The sequence below is a fragment of the Zeus faber genome (genome assembly GCF_960531495.2).
Source record: "Zeus faber genome assembly, chromosome: 9".
NCBI lineage: Eukaryota > Metazoa > Chordata > Actinopteri > Zeiformes > Zeidae > Zeus > Zeus faber.
Window position 1 is genome coordinate 18,345,243 of NC_137197.1, and position 24,000 is coordinate 18,369,242.

General features: G+C 45.0%; 2 protein-coding genes across 2 annotated transcripts; both read left to right on the plus strand.

Moving 5' to 3' along the window:
- Nucleotides 1–719: 719 nt before the first annotated feature.
- kpna4 (karyopherin alpha 4 (importin alpha 3)) lies at nucleotides 720–17,451 on the plus strand. The gene is made up of 17 exons (XM_080007015.1): nucleotides 720–926; nucleotides 2,816–2,860; nucleotides 3,028–3,117; nucleotides 3,946–3,975; nucleotides 4,143–4,195; nucleotides 5,455–5,550; nucleotides 5,838–5,923; nucleotides 7,295–7,381; nucleotides 7,467–7,636; nucleotides 9,816–9,860; nucleotides 10,242–10,373; nucleotides 11,223–11,351; nucleotides 11,907–12,011; nucleotides 12,119–12,190; nucleotides 12,669–12,831; nucleotides 12,987–13,081; nucleotides 15,073–17,451. The coding sequence occupies exons 1-17, from the start codon at nucleotides 858–860 to the stop codon at nucleotides 15,169–15,171; spliced, it is 1,566 nt and encodes a 521-aa protein (XP_079863141.1). The 5' UTR covers nucleotides 720–857; the 3' UTR covers nucleotides 15,172–17,451.
- A 741-nt stretch (nucleotides 17,452–18,192) lies between these two features.
- On the plus strand, nucleotides 18,193–23,984 carry trim59 (tripartite motif containing 59). Its single transcript, XM_080006380.1, has 5 exons — nucleotides 18,193–18,520; nucleotides 19,009–19,327; nucleotides 19,454–19,675; nucleotides 21,349–21,558; nucleotides 21,650–23,984. Exons 2-5 carry the CDS (start codon nucleotides 19,073–19,075, stop codon nucleotides 22,277–22,279), a joined length of 1,317 nt encoding a protein of 438 aa, XP_079862506.1. The 5' UTR covers nucleotides 18,193–18,520; nucleotides 19,009–19,072; the 3' UTR covers nucleotides 22,280–23,984.
- The last annotated feature ends 16 nt before the right edge of the window (nucleotides 23,985–24,000 follow it).

Below are 24,000 nucleotides of genomic sequence, written 5' to 3' on the forward strand. Positions count from 1 at the left end.
TGATGCTTTTAAGAGCCTTTTTCCGGGTCTTGGGACAAAACATATACAGTATGAATCTATTTTATTCATAGTAATGTATGGGGGGGGGGGGGGGGTGATGGTATGGAAGAATATCAGGGCCACACAAAATATGTATTGCCATGTGGGGGAAATAAACGAGCCCAGAGGTTTATCTCAGAAAAAGGCTGAAATTCTGTGACTGAAGTCAAAACGATTAGAATAATAAAGTCAGAAACAGGAGAGGTCTGAGAATTTCTGAGATTAAACACAGAATTCCGAGTTCGAGGGAGACGTCGCCATTTCTAAAAGATATTCCGAGATAAAACTCGGGAAAAAAAAAACTATTTCGAGAACATTTTCAGAGAACTCCCATTTTAATTCTGATTTTGGAATCAATTTTCCCCCTTCGCCATATGACGGTCCGTCAGAGTTTTAAAATAATTGATGATAATAATAATAATAATAATAATAATAATAATAATAATAATAAATAATAATAATCATCATAATTATTAATCAATAATAATAAACAAATAAAAGCAAATAAATAAATAGCAACAACAATAATAACAATAATAGACATCGAAATAATAAATGACATGCTGTGCAGCGCCGCCCGTGGCCCGATGTGGAACTCCACTCGCAGGGAATTCCCCGCCCTTCTTGAGTTCGACGCCAGCGCAGGGCTGTCCACCGGCATTTCCCAGCGTGCACCGCGGCCTCAGCAGCAGCAGCAGCGGCAGAAGAAGAAGCAGCAGCAGCTCCGGTCGCTAGCGACAGGAACGGGAAGCAGAGCAGCGCGGAGCCGCCGAACACGCACCGCTACCACGGAGTCCGACGCCACCGCGATCGCCGAGATGGCCGACAACGAGAAGCTGGACAACCAGCGGCTGAAGAACTTCAAGAACAAGGGCCGCGACCTGGAGGTGAGGGCTCCGGGCTGGGTGTTGGTGGTGGGGGGAGGGATTCACGGCGGCGAGGGGGCTCTCCTCCTCCCCGTACGCGGAGAGGGGGGAGAGACGGGCGCCTCGTCTCCTCCGCCGCCGCCCGCTCCTCCTGTGACGTCGTTCCTAATTTCCACGGTCTGGAACTTTGAGCCGGGCCCCCCCCGGTCTCCGGCGGCCGCTAAATCGTCGCGCTTTATCGCGCCGCCGCCCCCGCCCCCCGAGCTCCGTCGTTCGGGGGGGGGGGGGGGGTAATCTGCGATCCCGGGCCGGGCGAGTTAGTTTCCGCTGGATGTACCCAGCTAGCTCGGCGCTAGCTGAAAAGCTAGCCAGGCCCACGGGGGACATAGTAAGCCAGCTAACGCTAGTCGGCTAACGTTACCAACGGACTACAGGGGGCGCTATATAACACCCAGTTTATGATTTTATTTGAAGTTGGTATTTTACAAGTTGTGTTGAAATAAATCGACTTAATATTTAAATGTATAGAATGTGTCTGACAGAACCACGCTGTAGGGGGGCGGATTGACCCGAATAATACCTCCCAAGTGAAGGAAATGTACCTCAATCCGTTCTGAGATCTCTCAAGCTGAGGAATATCAATGTTATTTCTGATCATTCTGAAACGGTACAATTCCGATTATTTTACTCGTAATTCTGAGATTAAATATCAGGATTCCGTTTTTTTCACTCGCGTTGCAGTAAATGTGTTTTTTATTTTTATTTATTTTTTTACCTTGGAGATATCGTTAGCCAGCGCTAGCAGCCGTTAACTCGAGCATGTCACCACTAGATCTCCCCGGACGGTGGGAGTGGAAATGTGCGCGTCTCGGGGAGGGAACGCGTCCTTGGGCCTGGTTTTCAACCGCCTTCTCCCGCGCCAAACCCGCCGCGGCGGCGGGTTTTTCGGTGGGAGTTGGTGCGACGCTCGCTCGCCGGGCTGCTGACGCCAGTCTACTGGGGAGGGCTCGGTGCCGCTGGTGGCTGCGGTTCCACCCATCCCCCGTCCCGAGCTCCAGAAACAATGGCGGAGTCCTGCTAGCTTGTTAGCCACACGACTGACTACCTGCGTCGGTTTGTTGAAGGAGCTCGGCCGAACGTTAGCCCTTCTCCGACGGCGTGCGTACTAATGGCGTTACACAACCGATGCAATCAGTTGGCGGCTTAGCCAACCCTGCGTCGGCGAACATTGCTAGTTAACTTGCATCACGGCTGCGGGCAAGCACTCGTGTCCCTGCACCACCAACACCCCGGGCATCCACCGAGATCACAGTTTCGATACGAGGACGTCGCTGTTTTGGAAATGCGCGTTTTATCCTGACTATAGAGGTTTCTTTTCGCACACGTTTCCTACTTCTCAAATCTGAAATCTAGCCAACACCACCACGGTAGAAAGTTGGCAAAATTACCTGTACACAAATAGAATCATCATCTGCAGGGAAATTCAATTGGATTCCCACGAAGAGACTCGTTTAAAGGAGTCTTAATTGGCGTTTTCAGACCAATGTACCTTCACAGTAAAGTGCAGTTTGTTTCTATGCCCTTTTGCGAAAGGGCTTTTCCCCAATTTCAGTCCAATCTTCTACATCCCCTGGTGTTAGCCCCCAACCTGGAGAAAGAAAGGTCCCAAAAAATCTAACTAACAACTGGGGGGGGGTTAAGAAACCCCGAGAAGGTGCTACAAAAAAGAAGACCCATTGCAACACAAATGGCGCATCCGTTGCTGCCCTGCCCATAAATTCCAGCCTTTAACGTTACATATTATAGACGTCACATTTAAATTTAAAGTAGAAAGTGTGTGACCTCCCTATGCCCAGTAAAGATGGCTGGTTGGAGTCAGTGTCCGTTTTAATTTGGTTTACTCTCCGCAGAGCATGAGAAGACAGAGGACCGAGGTCGTCGTGGAACTGCGCAAGGTAACACTCACCCTATGACTTTTGGGCTTTGCGATCTGTTTCGGCAACTTCTGCTTAGATTTTCTCGAGCATGGCCTTTATGACTTCGGAACATTGAAAATACGTGTTTGTCATTGCTGGAATTAATAAAGGAACATCGACTGATCAAGGTTTCTCCTTTCCTGCAGAGCAAAAGAGATGAACATCTTTTAAAGAGGAGGAATGTGCCGGATGAGGACATCTACGTAGACACTGATGCTGTTGGGGATTTGACATCAGTATGGATCTGTTTTCAGGCCTCTTTTTTTTGTGTGTGTTTTACTAGTTTAGTTTCATTTGCTAATGATTTGCTGTCTGCTAGGGCTGGAAATGATAGTAGTTCTATGTTTAAATATGGCTGTTATTGTCCGGTATGAATGCTTTCTATTTTGTCTGTAAGAGTTATTTTTCCACCCATTCCAAAGCAGTGCAGAGTCTGTGTGCTGTGACATACTGTGTGTGACACTGCCTCCTTGGCTTTTCTGACTCGCCAGGAGCACGTGGATGATTTGGGGGGAAATGAACATACTGTTTGTTTGGGCTCCTTGCTGGTGTGGGATGGTCAACAAACTGTGTTTGTTGACTAGTGACTGATTGATCTGGACCGCTGGTGATGCCATTCAGTGTGACCAGTCCCTTATCAACAACTCTCACCGCCTCTATGTGACATTACAGATTGAATTTGTGGTGTGGTTGATGCGATCACATTCCTACATGGTTTATCAGCTTTTGGGTGAGACTTTCTGCCTAGCAAGGAAACGTGACTAGATGGGGGGTATTTTTATGTTATTGGATATAATTAATCTTGTACAGCAGTGTATAAACAAACGCTTGATAGGCCAAATTCGCCTTCGGGTTGCTGCAAAACATCTCGCATTGGCTTAAAATGGGACCGAAAAAATGATTCACGAAAAGGTCAAAATTTTATTAAATAATTGGGATCGGGCGATCATGTAACTATCGCGTCAGCTCTACCACAGGATCGACTGAGTGAAGACATTTTTTCTTAAAGTTGGTTTTGCAGCTTTCTTTGACGTGATTACTAACAGAGATATTCTGTGTTTCAGCAAAACACCTGTCTTGAAGTAATAGTACAAGTAAGTTGGACATTTTGTTTTCCGGTTTAATTATTGTAAAAGGTGGCAATCAACTGTTTTTCAGACATTAGTGCATATTTGAAAACTGATTAAATGTGACATTTAATTTGGTGTCTTCGTTGCTCTGTGTGAGTGCTGTCGTGACTGTGTGCAACGTTGAATTGCAGAATGCCACCAGTGATAACCAGAGCGTCCAGCTGGGTGCCGTTCAGGCCGCCAGGTACAACCACAGCACCTTGCACCTTTGTTTGTTGAGCTGTCATGCATAAGCTGATCGCCAAACCAGAAGAGCTTTTCAGGGACACTGTCTTGTACAGGTTTATTTATTAAAAACTGCTCCCTCCATTCCAAACTCCCGCCAGCAAGTTTGCAATTTCACTGATTGAATGTGTTTATAATTAATCATCTTGCTGTGATTTACACTCACCCCACTTCTCTGATTACACAATATTTGTTGAAGGCATTGCGGCATTGGCCTTTTGTTTTTGCGAGGCCCAATTCCATACATGGGAACCAAATTCTCAAAATATTTTACACACTACACTAGATGCCATTTATTTTGTTTTGAGTGTTACATTTTGAGAATCTGTATGTGCTTAATTCCATGTTGCTCGCGTCAGTGTACGGGTTATGTGGTGGTGGTGAGGTTGTCAAAATCTCACCTCCCCAGCCTGGATTTAGGAAGATGTGATTACTTCACAGATAGGTTTGTTGGAATCACAATCCTAATTCTTGAAGAACTTTGGCAACATGACAGCTTCACTGTCATAGGTTTATGAAAACAAAATGACATATTTAGCATTCATTTAGAAATGGAAAAAAATGGCAGATTGGTTGACATGGAAGTCAGGACACTCTAAAGGGACACAAATACAAAAAAGAACATTTAAAAATGTTAGTTTTTTTGCTTAACTGCTATTAATATTGGATAAGAGAATGGTTCACTGTATGCTTTGATGGAACAACGACGGGAAAGCCCCAAAATCAGATGATATCTACACATTCTCACCGAAAAGGGAATATTGTATTTGAGCTATAACATACATATGGTTTTTGGAATTTATTTTTATTACAAAATGTATTTGCACATACAAATTCAATGTTTAGTTGACACATGGTCTCAAGCAGGTAGATTTATTCAAGTTCAAGAGGTTATTTGTCACATACATATACATACGGCCATACATATGTGCAGTGAAATGTCACGACACCCGGTGACTACAATAAGCTCTATAAACTAAAATGTGCGTAATCGCCACAAGGCGCTCACGCAGGCTAGAATTAATTGTCTGTGTTGTAGTAAATATACATTTAAGTTCTCCTAAATTAAACTTACCTCAGAGAGTAGAAGTCCTGCCGTGTCAAAGTATTCTGGACACAACCAAATGTAAAAGATGAAGTTCCACTGTTCTGCTCTTGGTTCATGAATCAGCCCCAGTGTGTGACTGTTGCTGTTTTCTCTCTGGTTTGTTCATGTAGGAAGTTGTTATCCAGTGACCGGAATCCTCCAATAGATGACCTGATCAAGTCTGGGATTCTTCCCATCCTGGTGCATTGTTTGGACAGAGATGACAAGTAAGAAGGATTCACACATGTCCATCTTTGTTTGTGCACAGAGCAGCACGCTGAGCCTCCTCTTGCAGAAGAGCGGGGCTCGTCGCAGATTTCCCCCTTCATCCTCGCTGCAATGTTATGCTAATGTGTGTAGCCTGTCCTACATTTGAAGGCTGTTGCGCAGCTATGCAAATGAATTGCAATTTTCACCTTCATGAATTGCCTGAAATGACTCATCACTATCATTTGGTTGGTTTTGTTTCACTCCTCTACAATCACCATCTCTACTTCTCACCTTCTGTGTCCAGCCCTTCTCTGCAGTTTGAAGCAGCTTGGGCTCTGACCAACATAGCGTCAGGAACCTCTGAGCAGACCCAGGCTGTGGCAAAGTCCAGTGAGTTTTAACTTTTTTATAAAAAAAAAAAAAAAGTTGTTATACTACAATATTGTCTTGGTAGAACCTAAACACAGTTTTGCACCGCCACAAAAATGGGCGTTTGCGTGATTAGGGCTGTGACGATGACCGCATTACTGCAATACCACGGTTATATGACGTCACAATTTTTATTTATTTATATTTTTCTTCTTTATATTCAGGGCTCCAGACTAACTTTTTCCACTAGTAGCACTGGTGCTCCCTACTGGAAGTTTTTGGAGCACCAGCACAAAATTTAGGAGCGCCACTGAAGTCGACATGCAACGTAACGCATTTCATTGATAGATGCTCTGGGAAAAAAAATAGACTACAGAAATAACAAATGTGCTTTTATTTTTAGGAAAACTTCACAAAACGGAGTACTGCTTTCACGGGAAAAAATGAAGTAAATCTTTTTTTTTTTTTTTTTTTTTTTTTTTTTTTAAATGAACTAAACCCATTTGCCCCTAATTTCTTTTCACGTGTTAACAAATAACTGACAGTTTGTATGAACCGGATGTTATCTGTCGTGAAAACCTGGATGACCCGCCTCTTTTATCTGAGCGACCATAGTGTGACATTGACGAGTGCCGCAGCTGTTTGGCTCGAGTTGCACAGGAAAGGAAAGCGGTACCAATCGTGTGTGTGTGTGTGTGTGTGTGTGTGTGTGTGTGTGTGTGTGTGTGTGTGTGTGTGTGTGTGTGTGTGTGTGTGTGTGTGTGTGTGTGTGTGTGTGTGTGTGTGTGTGTCAGCAATGCAATAAGATTTTACCCACTCTAGATAGTAAAATAAAAATTACAATCAAATGTGGAGGTCAATGTTGATTTTGGCACTGCAAGAGCTTTACCTCTGTCTGGCTCCCTTGAGTGTTTCACATGATGGATGATAAATAAATAAAACACCTGTTTGCCTATTTGAAAGTCGTGCTGGTGCTCCTACTTGTAATTCTGGAGCCCTGGTAGTTAATATTTTTGCTGGTTAACATTCCAGGAGGATATGAAATAAAAATATCAATCATTGTTTAGTTATCGACATTTGAGTTGTGCCGCTCCCGCTTGTCACTTGAGCTGTGCGCACGGGGGGGGGGGCAGCATTCCATTAAACATGGAGGGTTTTGTGTGTGTTTGTCATTATTAATAATGTTGTTGGTTACTTTTTTTTTTTCCCCTTTTTAGCAAAGCTATACTAGTCATTGGAGACTTGGTTTTGATAAATTCCTGAAGCTGTATCTACATTTTCTGAAGGATGACGTGATATCCTAATTCTTACAGGTCTTGTTGCAGTTTGAATCTTATTGTTTGAGGGATCGGAGCTGCTTTGATCATTTCTAACTCTAAGTTCCTCATTTAGATGCTGTGCCACTTTTCCTGAGGCTGCTTCACTCCCCTCATCAAAATGTGTGTGAGCAGGCGGTCTGGGCCCTGGGAAACATCATAGGTGAGTGGCATTTAGTGCTTTTGATTCATTAGTTAGAAATTCATGTGAGTTCTGTTCGTTGCAAGAAATCTCCTTGTGTCTCCAGGCGACGGCCCCCTGTGCAGAGACTATGTGATCAGTCTGGGTGTAGTGAAGCCCCTGCTCTCCTTCATTAGCCCCTCCATCCCCATCACCTTCCTCCGCAATGTCACCTGGGTTATGGTCAACCTCTGCCGCCATAAGGACCCCCCACCACCCATGGAGACTATCCAGGAGGTAAGTGCGTGTGCGGGTGTGTGTAGGTGTTTCTTTAAAGTGGAAATCCATAAGATTGTTTAAGTGGGTGGAAGTCTCATAATTTAATTGGAAAATAAAATTGGAAATCTTTTGTTTCGTTACCCCAATATCCGGATCTACCCTGGTCGTCTTTTCCGATCTGGTTGGGGTGTATATATATATATTTTTTTTTCATCAGAGGGCGCTATTCTTTATTTGTCATTATTCATCCATATCTACAGTGTACGGACCACAACATCTCTGGTTTTATTAAATTCACCGTGGCTGTCATTCTCTTCGTTCGTTTGCCTGATCTCTGCGTTGCTGCCTGGAAAACTGGACCCCGCCACGAATAATGGAATCGGCATAGATGAGCACGCGCATGCATAACACAAATTAATTGAATAGCTTTCTTATGAAGTGCCACCCTTATAAGGTATCAAATATGGTATTTTATTTTATATATATATTTTTTTTACCAAAATTATCAAACAGATTATATATATACCTCAAAATGGAGGCGCTCTGCTGGGTCGTGCTGGATGTTGTGGAGGCGGAAAGTCGCTGTGATGTTTGTGGAACCTGCTTGAGATGATTTGTGCTTTGTGACATGAAGTGGGTGTGTATGTATGTGTGGGTGGGTGGTTGGGTAGGTATATACACACTGTCATAAAGGGGTGCACATGGTATTCAAGTCTTTGACGTAAATTCTGTGGTTTAGTTTCTAAACACACATCATTGCTGTAAACATCTGAAAAGACTGAACTATGTAGTACTGAATTGTGGAGTTGGACCGGAGTTAAACTTTTCACCATTTTTGTGCTCAGGATGCTTTGGGTGGGGCTGAAATTGTGGCTCGATGAACCGCAGAGCAGCTCTGCCGAGATCAGAGCGAACTTTTCTCCAAACAAAGCAAATAAGAACTTTTTTTTATTGTAGAAGTATTTCATTTACTCCATTTTCTACTTGAATGAAACGAAAGCCCCGTGCTTGCCTTGTGCCCCACACGTCAGCTTCAACACCCCCCCCCCCTTCAGTGCACACGCCCCCAGCGTTTCAGAAGAGAATACTGCTTATTTTTTCACGATTTTGAAACGTGATTTCATATAGTTACCCTTTTTTTTTTCCCAAATTGTAAAAATATAGCTGGGTGGTTAGCCCATTTTCTGTAGCATGACTGTCAGCAGAACCACCTCCAATCGCTGCCGGCTCACTCCTGTAGACTGGGTTTGCCCCCCCACCCCCGAATAGGAACCAAGAAACAACGTCGCGTCGTGCAGCTCTGCCCCCATGGCGCGTGCCTCTGGGTGCCCACGCTCTCTGGTATTGGTATCAAATGCTCTGATATTGGTATTAAATGCATACCAAGAAGACACGCCCTGCGCTATCATACCACCAGTCTGCAACCGTTGACACAAGGCAGCATGCTACCATGGGTTCATCCTTTAATGTATGACCCCGCCATCTGCATGTTGCAGCAGAAATCGAGAGACTAGTGCGTGTAAGTCAGCAGGTGAAGTAGTCCCTGAAATGCTTGAACCACCTCTGGCACAAACTAGCAGACCGGGGTTGAAGTCTCACGTGTCTTATTTCGACATCCCCACGTCTGCATGTTTTATATATTGAGTTACATTCACACGATTTGCTGTTTATGTGAATGAGCACCTGATATAGCGCCAACTGATCTTATAATGAACATTAGATAAGATAGATCCACAAATTGTTTTGTAGACTGTTCTGCTTCATCTTAGTTTTTTTTTTTTTTTTTTTTAAGTGGACAGAACAGGGCATTCACAAAATGTAAAATTGTAAGCACTTTACATTGTGAAGTGGCATTCATCGTGCAATTGGGAAATTTGAGTCCGGCATAATTTGCAAACAATTTTCTGCTAGACAGCGATTCACTCCTCCATATTATGAAGAGGCTTGGTGTGTGGAATTTGCGGCGTTCAGACATCAGGGAGAGGGTGCCAGAGAGGTGAACAAGGTCTGTCTGAGGTGGAAAAAGGAGGACTAACTAGATTTACTAATGAAACGATCAGGGCTGTGGCGTGTGTTGAGAGATTGTGAACAGTTTCTGAAAACTGTTACGATTGATTCCCCCCCCCGACGGAGCATCAATGTCATGTGTTTGTTATCTTACTCTTGCATTTCAACGTTTTTCTCATCCCTTCCTCAGATCCTGCCAGCTCTCTGCCTGCTCATCCACCACACCGATGTCAGTGTGAGTACATACATATTTTTATTTTATTACATATGTTAATGCTGGCGATGTGGCACAATGGTCAAATAATGTTTTGCAAGCATTTACTATTTGTTACATAAAATAATGTTTCATTAAAGAGTCTTTCAAGAAGGGTGCTTCTAAAACTAAATTACATTGAATTGCTTTTTTGTATTAAAAAAGAAATACAATCTCTGTATAATTGGATTTTGGGCAGTACTAAGCCACATGCTATATTGCTGTGACTTATTGAGACTTATTAGTCTTTGCGAGACCAATTTTGAATAAAGCCAATAATATCCTGAATATCATCCCATAGACTTTATATATAGATATAGAGATAGATAGTTATTTTATCTATCTATCTATCCCTTGCTTCAGATCCTGGTCGACACGGTGTGGGCCCTGTCCTACCTCACGGACGCTGGAAACGAGCAGATCCAGATGGTCATCGACTCTGGCATAGTGCCTCACCTGGTGCCAATCCTCAGCCACCAGGAGGTCAAAGTTCAGGTAGGGGGACAGAAAATGAGAAACATTCAGAAGAGGTGATACTATGATCTCAAAATGTTTTTAAGCTCTTCTTAAATTATTTGTTAATGTTAGTGGTCAGTTCTAGGCAAATTGTTAGAGAATCAATAACTGATGCCTTAAAGTGAGAATATTAATGACAAATGTATTCACTAGGCTCATCTCTATTTATTTTTAGTTATTTATTTTTTCATGTCTGAATATGGAAAACAGGCTTAGGCATAAGGACAATTGGAGTTATATTTTGGCACATTTCCCTCTTGCACCTTTTCACAAATGCCATGATAATCCAGACAGCGGCGCGCTGGTTCCTGACTCATGTGCTGGTTTTCCGGTGTTTTTATTTTAGATTTATTTATTTTTGTTTGTTTCCTACTTGTATGAAGCTAATTCTAAACACAGCAGAGTTAAGGGACTGTCCTGTTCCGTCGTGTTACGCCACTCCCCGTTGCTGTGTGGCTCAATTTAGTAAAAACTGCAAATACTTGTGCCTTTTATACTTGTAAATAAGTCCTGCACTTCTGTAACAGGGAGACTGCATTTGCCCCATTATATTACGTTTCGCATGGTCCCCCGAGCCTAATGGAAAATGATTTCTGTTTCTGGATTATTACTCCTGTTTGGAAAAAACACAGAATTTCCAAAAATGTCATAAAAGCATGGGCTAAAAAAATTTACCGCTATGTGGGGAATAGTGTCTACTTTTGAAGTAAAAAATTTGTGGGAACCCTCTATTCAGTACTTGGACAGGTTTGTAGTATTAAAAAGAGAAATTCTGCCCAGAGCGACTGTATGCCTTCAAACTCAGCAGCCCCCCTCTCCTACCTACAGACTGCAGCTCTGAGGGCTGTGGGGAACATTGTGACCGGTACAGATGAACAGACCCAGGTGGTGCTCAACTGCGACGCCCTGAGCCACTTCCCTTCCCTCCTCACACACCCCAAGGAAAAGATAAACAAGGTACGATAACGCAGTGTCCATCTCGCATCTGAACTTTCGCTTCTCAAATTTGCCCCTGCGACCATCTGGAAGTGATGACATCTGAGAAATTGCGCTTGTGTGAATGCTGTATGAAATCATAATAGCTGGGACAGAGAGCTTATGAGATTCAAACCATGCTCCTGATGAAGAGGACGACGACGAAGACGACAGATGGCTAGAGAGTTGTATTCAGTGGGAGTGGGATGGGGGTGGGGGGGTTTAACGTGTGAGTGTAACTGAATGTGTTATCCTGCTGGGTGGCGGCTAGAGGGCACTGCAGCCCTCATGGTCTGTGCTGAAAAAGGAGTGCATCTGAGGCCAGTTGCTCCAACCTCGAGGCCCCGGTGCGACCCGGCCGATGATTAGAGCCTCAAAATTGACCCTCGCCCCACCCACAGCGCTTCCCTCTCGGTCAGGAGTCTCTTCTCAAGAGCCCTGGGTTCTGATCCAACTCAGACACACTGACGAGCAACGGAGCATTTTGTCTGCAAGATGTGAATCTGACTTTCTGCATTGGTCTCGGCTGTCCTGCAGGAGGCGGTGTGGTTCCTGTCAAACATCACAGCGGGCAACCAGCAGCAGGTGCAGGCTGTCATCGATGCGATGCTGGTGCCCATGATCATCCACCTGCTAGACAGGGTGAGCCTCAGCACACTTTCTACATTTCTAATTGAAGTATACTTCTGAAATCCATGAGTACTATGGGAAGTGTGGAACGCTGATGAAGACTGTTTGTTTGTTTCCAGGGTGACTTTGGCACTCAGAAGGAAGCAGCCTGGGCTATTAGCAATCTGACAATAAGTGGAAGGAAGGACCAGGTAAGCCCCTGCTTAAATTAAAACAATAGATGCTAGGGCTGTATTTTTAATACAAAAACAATACTCTGATACAGTTCTATCATTTTCTGCTGAACTTAGATACCACCATAGTCACAAATTGAAATACTTAATAACTATTAGAATTTGTTTGACAAAATATTTTTGTAATGCACATTAGATGGTACACTGAGAAGTTTGTCAAAATTGTCATTTAATCATGAGATCCTGCTAAATTCCCAGCCCTAATTCATAAAATATAATGGAAATAAGAAACATTATACAATGTACATGCATTATTTTAAGTGAACAGGTGATAGGGCTGGTGGTGCCCAGACGACCACCAGCCCTATTTTCTACTCATCGCTAAGACTGAGCTTCAGCTCCTCTTCTTTCATATTTTCTTATCTTCAGACTAATCGACAGCTTAAATTCTATTGCCACCGTCCGACCTCCTCACCTTTTATGCTGCTTCCTCTAGGTGGCGCACCTCATTGAGAAGCACGTGATCCCTCCATTCTGCAACCTGCTGACAGTAAAGGACGCCCAGGTGGTGCAGGTCGTCTTGGACGGCCTCAGCAACATTCTCAGGATGGCGGACGACGAGGCCGAAACGATCGCTAATCACATTGAGCAGTGTGGAGGTGAGTTCCTCTTGGGGCGCAGGGCTCTTAAGAGTGCTGTGCAGTGAGATTAAAGACCCCCCCCCCCCCCCCCCCCCCGTTCGTTTAGGGGGGACGGGCGGGTGTATTTCCCAAAAGAGTTGTTGACACGCTATATGTAATTTTTCTCTTCTAAGGTTTGGAGAAGGTGGAGCAGCTGCAGAATCATGAAAATGAAGACATCTATAAACTGGCCTATGAAATTATTGATCAGTTCTTCTCATCTGATGATGTAAGTTGTATTTTTTGATTCATTTTTTCTTCCAATTTTAGAAATTTACTATGATACCCAAACAAAGCACTAAATCAATTTGTTTTTTGTTGTCACTGTAGCTTTTGTAATAGGTTTTAGAATTTTGCATATCATGTGCCCCAAGTTTCCATATAATGTTAATATAACTGCAGACATGGTTAGGGCCTGGTTTAGGAATTTTGTTCTCCAGAGTGTCTGCAGGTCCTTTAAAAGGCCTCAGATCTCTTGACCTCACAATTTACAAAAAATAAATCTCAATATATTACTAGATCTTAAAAGTAGTTCAATTGCGATTAAAGGCATTAAATTAACATCTTATTGTATGATTAAATGTGAGGTCTTAATTTCATAAACATTTTATCTGTGTTATCCATGTTTCTTAAAGACCAAAATTCAAGTTATCATGAGTCATCAAAATTTCTGATGTTGTAAAAACTTAAAGTGGATCTATTATCCTCCTTTTTACACAAGTTGATATAGGTCTCTGAGGTCCTCAAAATATGTTTTAGAATTTTTATATTTATATGTTGATTTAATGACAGAAATTGATCAATACGAAACACTACCGTACAGTTATTGGGTATTTAAACTACATCCCTGGGATTGGACCAGATGCTACGACCTGTGGTTCTGTGAGCCCTCCCTCTCCTCTCGCTCAACATCCACTGATATGCGGCAGCACTGAGCGCTGTTTTTTTTTTTTCTACCGAGGTGTAACGCTGCATTGATGAGGTAAAAATGGGAAGTGGGAGCGTTATAATAAAGCACAAACATGTGACCGTGATGTTAACATATAAAACGTGAGATCTGGAACTGGCCGATCACTATCAGATATTATTTCCCATTCTGTGCCGGTCGAATTTACACGCCCTATACTATGCTCATGTACTCGTAAAAATGATCAGATACTCAAACCCAATACCAACGTAATGTAACGTAGTTGACGCTCAAAAAAGAGAGCGAAAGAAAAAAATTGCCAGCTGTTTGGAGGCACCTCAAGGTAAACAAAGAAGATAAGATAGATTATATATCGCCTGACAATATTCTAACATTGTGCAGACTGAGTTCCTATCACAGTGGAGCTCTGCTCGTGATGAAAAGTTTGACTTTTTTCTTTTCTTTTTTTAAGACTTCACCAGTCACTCAGTAAAATGAGTCGTTCGATTTGATTCAGTTGGTTTAACGCATGGTGAGCGAAGGAGGACTTTCAGTCAGCGAGAGCGAGAAGAGTTAGCCGTTTATTGTATTTTTGATGTAATGATTGCAATTTATTTACAAAGTACCATACAAATATAATACAAATGTATATTTGCACTTAAAAGTGAAAGAAACTTTAATCTGAAGTTTGAACTGGACATTTCCATGTTAGTTATATGTTGTGTCCAAATAAAACTGAGTGTTAGAGGTTGAAATATAATCTCACTATTGTGGTAATTGAAAATTGCAGCGGTAGTCTGTATGTGCAGCTGTCCTATCACGTTGGTGTGATCAGATCACATGATGCATTTGTCATCGACGTACAGCAGATCGGAAATCTGAATCTGCAGGTCAGACTAAAAAAAGGAATCTATCAAGAAAATTGCAATCGGTGCATCTCTAGTTGGTAAACATGTTCGGTAACTTTACGAGATGATGCATTTTAAGGGGTGTATCCTCATCAGATTAGTTTGTATACTGTATGTAGTTAGCTGTAGTAGCTCATACACGAGCCTCCTTACTAGCCGGCTACGGTGTGAATAACTGGAGTCATTTAGCTGCAGTAACTCAAACACCACGGAGACTCCCTATTACACTGTTGTGGAGTTGTCGACACCTTGTTCTGTATCATCTCACCGACTGCATAGCTTATCTGATCCCAAATTAGGACACTCTGGTAGTTATTTTGCATCAGTGAGCCTCAAACGTTTTCTCTCAAGGTGTCCGCTGCATAGTGGCCGGCACTGATGTCCTGCTGCTCTGACTCTTTTCAGATTGACGAAGACAACAGCCTGGTCCCAGACGCCATCCAGGGGGGAACTTACGGCTTCAACTCCTCCACCAATGTGCCAGCCGAAGGATTTCAGTTCTAGGAGGCATCTGGGGTACTCTGGAGTTTTGTTTGCGATGCAGCACTCTGTTCAACATAAAAAAAAATAGAGAGAGAGAGAGCGAGAGAGCGCGAGAGTGTGAAAGAAATTAGATCCATTGTGCTTGGCTCTTGGGATCCATGGCTGCATCTTATCTGAGAGAAAAATGTGCGGATTTCATTTGGCGTTCCAGAGGATCCAGCCGAAATGAAGTGTTGATGGCGAGTGGGTGCGAATGAGAATGAGTGGCTACATGTTGAAAAACATCTACATCGAATGCGTTGAGAGACATGCCGACATAACTTCCATGTTATTGGAGCTGTCGTCTACTAAAAAAACTGAAAACTACTTCAAATGGCAACAAAAAAAAGCTCGGAAAGCTTGCCCGGAGAGAACCACGGACAAAAAAAAGAAAAAATCATCAGCTCTTGAGCTACCACAAAACGACAAACAATAGAAATCAACAATAAATGGTAATAACGAACTGAGCTGAAACATATCACAAATTCAGCGGTCCTCCGACCAGTGGGGGCGCCACCCTCGAAGTGCCCCTCCCCCCAATCGGCCACGCTATCAGACATGTGTGTGAATGGACCCATTGTGTATGAATGTCTGGACTCAGTGATGAGGAGCCAGGTTCATCTTCTCCAACGAGAGGTCCCGATGGGGAGCCTCCCCTCTCCCCCCGGTGGACGGGGCCCAGAGTCCAGCTGTGCTGCGAGAGAATGGACGGATGTGTGGTGTTTGCCTGCGTGCGTGACTGGGAGCGTGCAAGGCGAGACGGGAACGCATGCAGAGAGGGGAAAAATCAAGAGATGCAACGACGGAAGAGAAACAAAACCAAGAAATGTATTGTGAGGAAAGATATTCTGCCATTGAAAGAGCAGCAGACCTACAAATCCCTGGAAGGAAGATTGTAAGGATATTACTTAAAAAGAAAAAAAAAAATACAACAAAATGTCATCAAATTGAAAATTTTTTTTTTTTTTTTTTTTTTTTTTTTGTTTTGATTTATTAAGTTAGTATTAATTGACACTGGACAATGCTATTGGTGGGTTTTGAGCAGCAGTGCATTGTATTAAGATGCATTTGGTGGCTTCTGGGCTTTTCTTTTTGCCTCCAGTGTGTTTCTTTTTATTATATATATTTTTTATTTTCAGCTTTTAGTTTCATTGCTTGTGTAAAGGTGACTGAGGATCATACTCCACTCTCACACCAGAACCCTAATCTACGTACCTGACATGGGCTTGATGCTGTGAAATTTGACAACAAATATTCAACCAAATGACTTAAATATTCCCCTTGATTAATTGTTATTGTTTCTCCAATTACAGCAAAATCACTGCTTTGCAGTATTGTTGCCATAGCTTTGACTTATTGCAAGGGGAAAATAAAATAACGGCCATTTTATGTAGGTTTGTGATTCATAACCTTTTGCATGTACTTAACTATAGCACAGTTATTTTTTAGGGTATTTTAGTTTCCTTAGGCTGTATACACAGTGTAATTTTCATTTTTAAGTAAAACTGTGCTGTTGAAATGTTACATGTCTCCTCCCTGCCCCTTGACTAGATTCCTATTTGCAGATGTATCTGAACAGTTTTGCACATAACTGCAATGTGAGGTCTGAAGTCTTTCCCACGGTGTCAGTTGGTTTCACAGGTTAGACCTGCCAACAACCTCAATAATATGCACCACTCAACCACACTTTTATTTTCTGAATGATCAATGTTTTTTATGTTTTTTTTTTGCTTTTTCTTTTAGGGATACTTCAGAAAATAAATATTTACAATGTTTGTTTTCCAGCGGAGGAAATAACGAAATGACTTATCAGACTAGGAGGGGATGTAACCCCCCCCCCTCCCCCAAGGGTAGAAGAAGCCCCATGTGTCAAACTGGAGTTATCCTTTTGTTTCTCTCAAAAAAAAAAAAAAAACAAGCAAATGATCATGAACAAGTTTGCCGTACATTTTAGTACCTTGCAAATCCCTGGTCCCCTGCTCCCTTCAACTCTTCTACCATTTAGGTGTCCAAACTTACCTTCTCCCATCTTATTTGTGTTAACTTAAAACACTGTAGTAAAGGATTACACATTGTGGTCATAACCTTCTGTTGAACATAGGGTATTTTTTGCAGCATTCCTTGTTAGCAAAGATGTGGTTTCAAATCTAAACTTATAAAGTGGAAGAAAAAAAAAAAAAAAAGATGGTTTGCTCAACCTGTTGGGAGATGGGCTGCAGGATAGGTTGTCTTCAAGAAAATAAATAGTGAAACCCAAATCGAGGCGAATGTGTATGTGTGGTCTGTTCAAATGTTTTATTTATTTTTATATTATGATTATTTTTATTCGGCCATATATTGTGGCGACGCATCGGTTTGCACGGTCAGTCTTGGAAGAGCGTCTTTGAATTTACTCAAGACTGAGCTTGCTATGTGTGCATGAGTGTAAGGGTCGCATGGAACAAAAAATGATATCTGAATTCTGGGAATAAAATCAGTATTTCAACTAAAAGTAACCAACTAAAATAATGTATAAACCTGTAGTTGCAATCTGCTACGTTTTTAATGAAACGCGACTTTAATTTCAGAACGCAATAGTTACTTATCATTTGGCCCTAAACCTCCGCCGTAGCAGCGTCATATGAACAGAGTTGAGTCTCGAATGCGATTGGCCGCCGGGTCGCGCGCGCCGCGCGGCGGACCCGGAAGCGAACCACCCGCGCGGCGGACGCTGAGTCACGACGCCCTGTGTTTATGTGCGACCCGCGTGTGCGTGGCGCGGCGTGGAAGATGGAGGCGGAGTGGGTGTCGACCGCGGCCCGCGGAAAACAATATGGCGGACAGCCTATTCATTCGCCCTGTCGTTAATTTGGCCCCGTCGCCAACGGCCCGGCCGCGGTCGGAACGGGCGGTTTGTTGTGTTTACGTTGTGGGTTCGCGGGGGGGGGGGGGGGGGTGGAAACGGCGCCGTAGTCTCTAGGAAACCACCACGCCGCCCGGACCCGTGACCGTCTGGTTCCAACGGTGAACGGGGCTCCGCGGGGCGGGGGCGCGACCCGCCGGGCGGCTGGTCCAGCCCGGGCGGGCAGCCGGTGCTGTCTGCAGGGTGTCTGCGGGTCCTTTTAAAAGACGGAGGGTTTGTCAAAGCGAAAGTCCAATTTCATCCGAGTTGGTCTTGAAAGGCGTCCGATTTAAACTCGCCAGCACCGCCTTGCTTGGGTCCGGCCGTCGCGCTTCGTGGCCGGGCCTTCCTCGTCAGCCACGTGTGCCCGGATCCTTCTCTTGCCGCCGTAGAGCTGCCGAGGACACCGTCACAGTTCTGCCCAAGTCTGCTTTCTCTACGCATTGCATTGTAAGTGAAACAATGAAACGAAACCAGCACAGCTACCACCAGCGCCAAGAAAAGACTTGGTACATAAGACATCGAATATTTTGGCCTCGAAACTGTCCAGAGTCGGTCCCACGAGTCCAGGGTCACCCGGGGCTGCACCACAGCCTCCCTGGGAGAATTGGGCGAAGGGACACTTGAGAAACGCCCAAAACTCTTGCGTCGCCCGGTCCTCCGAACAGACTCAAATAACCGGCGGTGAAGTTGGAGCCGTAGTGGAGCTGCTTGACGGTGAAGAACGGGATCAGCAGAGAACGACTGATCGTTCTCAGCTGATCCCGACGTCCCATGTCCCAATAACCGTTTTGATAAGCTGCTTCACCATTACCAACCCTGCTTTTATGTCGGTGTCATTTGACTAATTCACAAGTGTTCTGCATTTAAACCTCGGCAACATTTGGGAGCAGGATGTGCTGACATGGATATTTCATCGATCTTCCTCTCCCTCGCAGATCCCAATCCCCCCCCCCCCCTCTCCCCCGGAGCCCGGCCTCCGGTGGCAGCAGCAGCAGCAGCATGTACGACCTGGAGGAGGACCTGACGTGCTCAGTGTGCTACTCCCTCTTCTCCGACCCCAGGGTGCTTCCCTGCTCGCACACCTTCTGTAAGCTCTGTCTGGACAACGTGCTGCTCGTTTCCACCAACTACTCCATATGGCGCCCGCTGCGCCTGCCCCTCAAATGCCCCAACTGCCGCAGCGTGGTGGAGCTGCCCCCCACCGGCGTCGAGGCCCTGCCCATCAACGTGTCTCTCCGGGCGATTATTGAGAAAGTATGAAAACCCCGACCCCCTCCAAAAAAACCCCCCCCCAAAACATTCTCAATGAATTTCCGTTATTTGAACGCCCCTGCTTGTTCTTATAGAGCGATATGTTTGTTTACTGTTTTGCTATCTTAGTACCAAAAAGACAGTCAGCCACGGCCCCCCTCCTGTCCGGACCACCACAGGGAGCCCCTGAACATGTACTGCGTCCAGGACCGGCAGCTGATCTGTGGACTGTGTCTCACAGTCGGCCGCCACCAGGGCCACGCCATAGATGACCTGCAAGCCGCCTTCATCAGAGAAAAGCAGACCCCGGCGAACCTTCTGTCCAGGCTCTCCGATCAGCGATGGGCACAGGTGGTGACCCTAAATGAATACAATCTTGCCATACTCCATTTAAACATATTAAGGACTTGAACTGGACGGCGCTGGAGAATGAGTTATCATGATTAACGCGTGGTGAAAGTGACTTTGGACAAAAAGGGTCTAAATGACATGTAGTTTAAATGTATGGTCGTTTTAATGTGATAATGCAGCACAACTCTAGTTAAAAAAAGAAGAAAAAATTACTGTAATCTTTCAGAAATGGAAAATCAAATGTTCTCATCAGTTATGGCAACTACAATATTGTGCATTACAGTGTACTGACACCATTTAATGACAATATAATACACGGAAAGTTGAGGAATGATTACCTCATGAGCCAGCCCTAGCTAGGACTATTTTTTATTTTATTTGTTTAATCAAAGATTTATTTACTCATTGGACACTTTATCAGGAACACTATAATGCTGGGTGGGGGCCTCCATTTGCTCTTCTCAAAACCGCCTCAGTTCCAGTTGACATGGATGCCACAAGATGTTGGAAACCTTCCTTTGGGTTGCCGGTCCATGTCGACATGATTGCATAGTTGATCTGACAAATCTGATTCCTGCAGATTTGTCAGCTGCACATTCATGCTGTAAATCTCCCATTCTATCACATCCCAAGGGTGTTCTATTGGATTCAGATCCTGTGACCAGGAAGGCTGTGAAGAACATTGAACCCATTGTCATGTTCAGGAAACCAGTTTGAGATGACTTGTGCTTTGTGACATCACCGTGCATTATCGCGCTGGAAGGAGCCGTTAGAAGATGGTAAATTGTGGCCATGAAGGGATGCCCGTGGTCAGCAACAATACTCAAAGAGCTGTGGCATCCAAGCGGTGATTGATTGGTATTAACAGACCCAAAGTGTGGTAAGAAAAAAAATTCTCCACATTAAGCCACCACCACCAGCCTGGGCTGTCGGCACAACGCGGCTGGGTCCATGGATTCATGTTGTCGACGCCAAATTCTGACCCTACCATCTGTGTGCCTCAGCAGAAACCGAGAGTCATCAGACCCGACTACGTTTTTCCAATCCTCAACTGTCCAGTTTTGGTGAGCCTGTGCCCACCGCAGCCTCAGCTTTCTGTTCTTGGCTGACGTGAAGTGGAACCCGACGTGGTCTTCTGCTGTTGTAGCCCATCCGCCTCGGGGTCCAACGTGTTGTGCATTCCGCTGTGTTTTTCTGCTCACGCTGGCAGTTGAGTGGTCATCTAAGTCGCCGTGGCCTTTCTGCCGGCTCGAGCCGGTCTGGCCGTTCTCCGTTGACCTATCTCATCAACAAGGTGTTTGCGTCCGCAGAACTGCCGCCCACTTCATGTTTATTTCTCGCGACGTTCTGAGTAAACTCTAGAGGCTGTTGTGCGTCAGTGGTTACCAACCTAGTCAAACCAGCCCGTCTGGCGCCAACAATCATGCCACGGTCGAAAACACTGATCACATTTTTTCTCTGTTCTGATGGTTGATGTGAACATAAGCTGAAGCTGCTGAGCCGTATCTGCTTGATTTTATGAATTGCATTGATGCCACATGATTGGCTGATTAGATAATTGCATGAATAAGTAGGTGTACAGGTGTTCCTAGAAAAGTGCTCTTTGTGTGTGTGTGTGTATACATATGTGTGTATTTATTCTAAAACATTATTTGAAAACATCCTGTCATCAGGTGTGCAAGCTAGGGGATCAGCTGAAGCAGGAGAAGGCCCAGTGTGAGGACCTGCTGAAGAAGGACCGCCTCGCCGTCGACCAGTTCTTCCTGAGGCTGGAGCTGATGCTGGCCAGGAAACGGGAAGCCTTCCTGGGGGCCCTGGACGACGCCGGCGCGGAGGTCTCCAAGGTGTACGACCCCCTCATCCACAGGATCAAGGAGCTGCAGGTGTGTAAAAATCGGGAGCTGGAAGGCGGTTGTCATCGAATCAAAACAAACAATCTTGGGATCAAAGTGCGCGCCAATGTCTCCCTTTCAGGACGAGCAGTTCGACCTGGTGTCCTTGGGCGCCGCCGTTGAGGAGGAAGAGTCTCCCCTGGTTTTCTTGGAGAGGGTGCATCTGTTCAGAGAGAGGGCAGAGGTGCTGATCACGTCCCCGCTTCCTTCCCCCGTCGTGCTCTCCGTCACGCCCCGAGCCGCCGACTACCTCCAGCAGCACTGGTCCGCGGTGGCCATCGGACAGCTGGAGGACGCGCCCGTCCCCAGGGTGAGCTGCTGCCTCGGCTCCGGGGAGCAGGGGGGCGGTCCGGGGGCCGAGCTCCGAGGAAGCCAGGAGGAGAACGGAGCCCCCGGCGTGCCGATGGAGCTCCGGCCGACCCCCGTGGTGGTGCTGCTGGGACTGCTGCTGCTGGTGGCGGCGCTGTGGCTCAACCCCGTCGGCGGGGCTTCCCTGGGCTTCTCCCTGCTCTCGCAGCTCAGCCAGGCGGCCCACGGCCTGAGCAGCGAGCTGAGCGCGTCCGTCTCGGAGGTGGCGGCGTCGGTGTACAGGGAGGCGGCGGAGGGCGCGGGCAGGTGGGGCGCCCTCCTCGCCACGCTGGCCGGGAAATGCGCTTCAGCCGCTGGTGCCCTCCTTCAAGACCTCCAGAGCCTCCTTCAAGAGGCTGAATGAACCCAAACCTCAATGACACACATTTCATGTAGCATATAATGTACACATTACGTGTTGTTGAGAGTTATATTTAGCTTTACAGTGTCGTCACTCGTCATGTGTCAGCGCACGTCATATGCACCAGTGATTCTAAAGATGAAGGCCTGGGCCTCCGCCGCGCCGCACTTTCCAGGTGCCTTGACCGGTCCTACTTTCAAGATTTTCGTAAGTGACAGTAAATACAAGAGATTATTTTGGTAGCTTTTCCCAGGATGCCCCTGGGGACACACCAGCTGAATGTATGCGTACTTCTTAACCTTCAAACGGTTTGTGTGAAGTGTAGCAGGGCTTTTGTTTATGTGACCAGAAACACTTACTGTGCCTTTTAACCGCAATGCCGACGCTTACCGTTGTCAAAGATGGATTTATAACCAAGCCGTTATGCCTTAATGAGTTCAAATGGTTCTAGGGTTCATAACAAACACCGACATCCAATTGGTGTTAGAATTGTTTTTATTTCCTACGAATTGCTTCACGAGTTATTTTCCATAATGCATTAGAAGAAAGAAGAAACAGTCTTTATTTGTCACACGACTCCACAACACATGCTTGCACACACACACACATGCACATGCTTGATGGTGGCCGGTGAAATGGCTCCTCTGCTTTTAACCCATCCTGGCTTGTCCTTCCTCCGGGGGCACAGCCAGGAGCAGTGGGCAGCATACGTGGACGCGCCCGGGGACCAGATGATAAGTGTCCATCGCTGGTCAGACGATGATGGGTGCATGTTTTTGGTGGGGGTCCTTACTGACGTGAGGTGGAGGAAACCCCATGTGAGCACGGGGAGAACATGCAAACTCCACACAGAAAGGCTCCTGTTTTTTGGAAGATAACCCGCCGGAGCACGGTGCCAACAGCGCCCCAGGCGGGAATCGAACCCAGTGTATAGTGTATTGATATGTCAGGCTTTCTATCTAGAACTCCAGACCAATTGCAGATTGTAAAGCCTCATAACTGTCACCATCATGTTCAGTTCAAGTTTGTCTGTTTTTTTTATTATAGTTTGAAACATTTAATAAACCGATCTAGACACTAACTATTTTGATCACCACTGTAGAGTCAAAAGTCCATTTCACTAATAGTGCTGTGTTGATCGTACACCTCACATTACTTTTAAATGGGTGCAATCTTCAAAGCTCTGATGGTCACTTCCACTTCCTGTGGATGTTCTTAACCTGCACCTAGGTCTTTGTGATGACTGTTATTACTTTAATATGCCATGCCGAGGTTCATGCCGAGGATGTCCAAGAAGCGTTCAATGTGAAGTAATTTTAATTGGTATACCAATATAGGAGTTAATGTTATTACAGTATATTGATTAGTCACACACTTAATGTTCAATACTTTATTAACAGTGCATTTGGAGATAGTGTGTTGAGATAAGACACTGGATCACAATCAATCATGATCTAAGAAAATTGTAAGGGCTCAAGTTGGATGCATTGTTTGTCCAATTCCAACACTTAAAATATGAACCTGCCCCGTCGCTCTCGTTTGCTGTAAAATCTTTAAGATCAATTGATATTGATGAGACTGTACGAGTTGTGTGTGAGGGACTTGGTAAAGACGTTGAGTTGAGAAACATTAAGTGCTTTCAATATCCCAACGGACCGATGTACAACTCAGGCTTTGTACATCAATGCATCATTTCTAACACTGCACAAAAACAGTTTATTTTG

Bases quoted from the DNA above. Each gene is read 5' to 3' on its own strand.
- trim59 (XM_080006380.1), top strand. From the start codon at position 19,073: ATGTACGACCTGGAGGAGGACCTGACGTGCTCAGTGTGCTACTCCCTC. The intron at 19,328-19,453 runs GTATGAAAACCC...TTGCTATCTTAG, and splicing joins TCCGGGCGATTATTGAGAAA to TACCAAAAAGACAGTCAGCC. The intron at 21,559-21,649 runs GTGTGTAAAAAT...TCTCCCTTTCAG, and splicing joins ACAGGATCAAGGAGCTGCAG to GACGAGCAGTTCGACCTGGT.
- kpna4 (XM_080007015.1), top strand. From the start codon at position 858: ATGGCCGACAACGAGAAGCTGGACAACCAGCGGCTGAAGAACTTCAAG. The intron at 4,196-5,454 runs GTACAACCACAG...TTGTTCATGTAG, and splicing joins GGTGCCGTTCAGGCCGCCAG to GAAGTTGTTATCCAGTGACC. The intron at 5,924-7,294 runs GTGAGTTTTAAC...TTCCTCATTTAG, and splicing joins CCAGGCTGTGGCAAAGTCCA to ATGCTGTGCCACTTTTCCTG.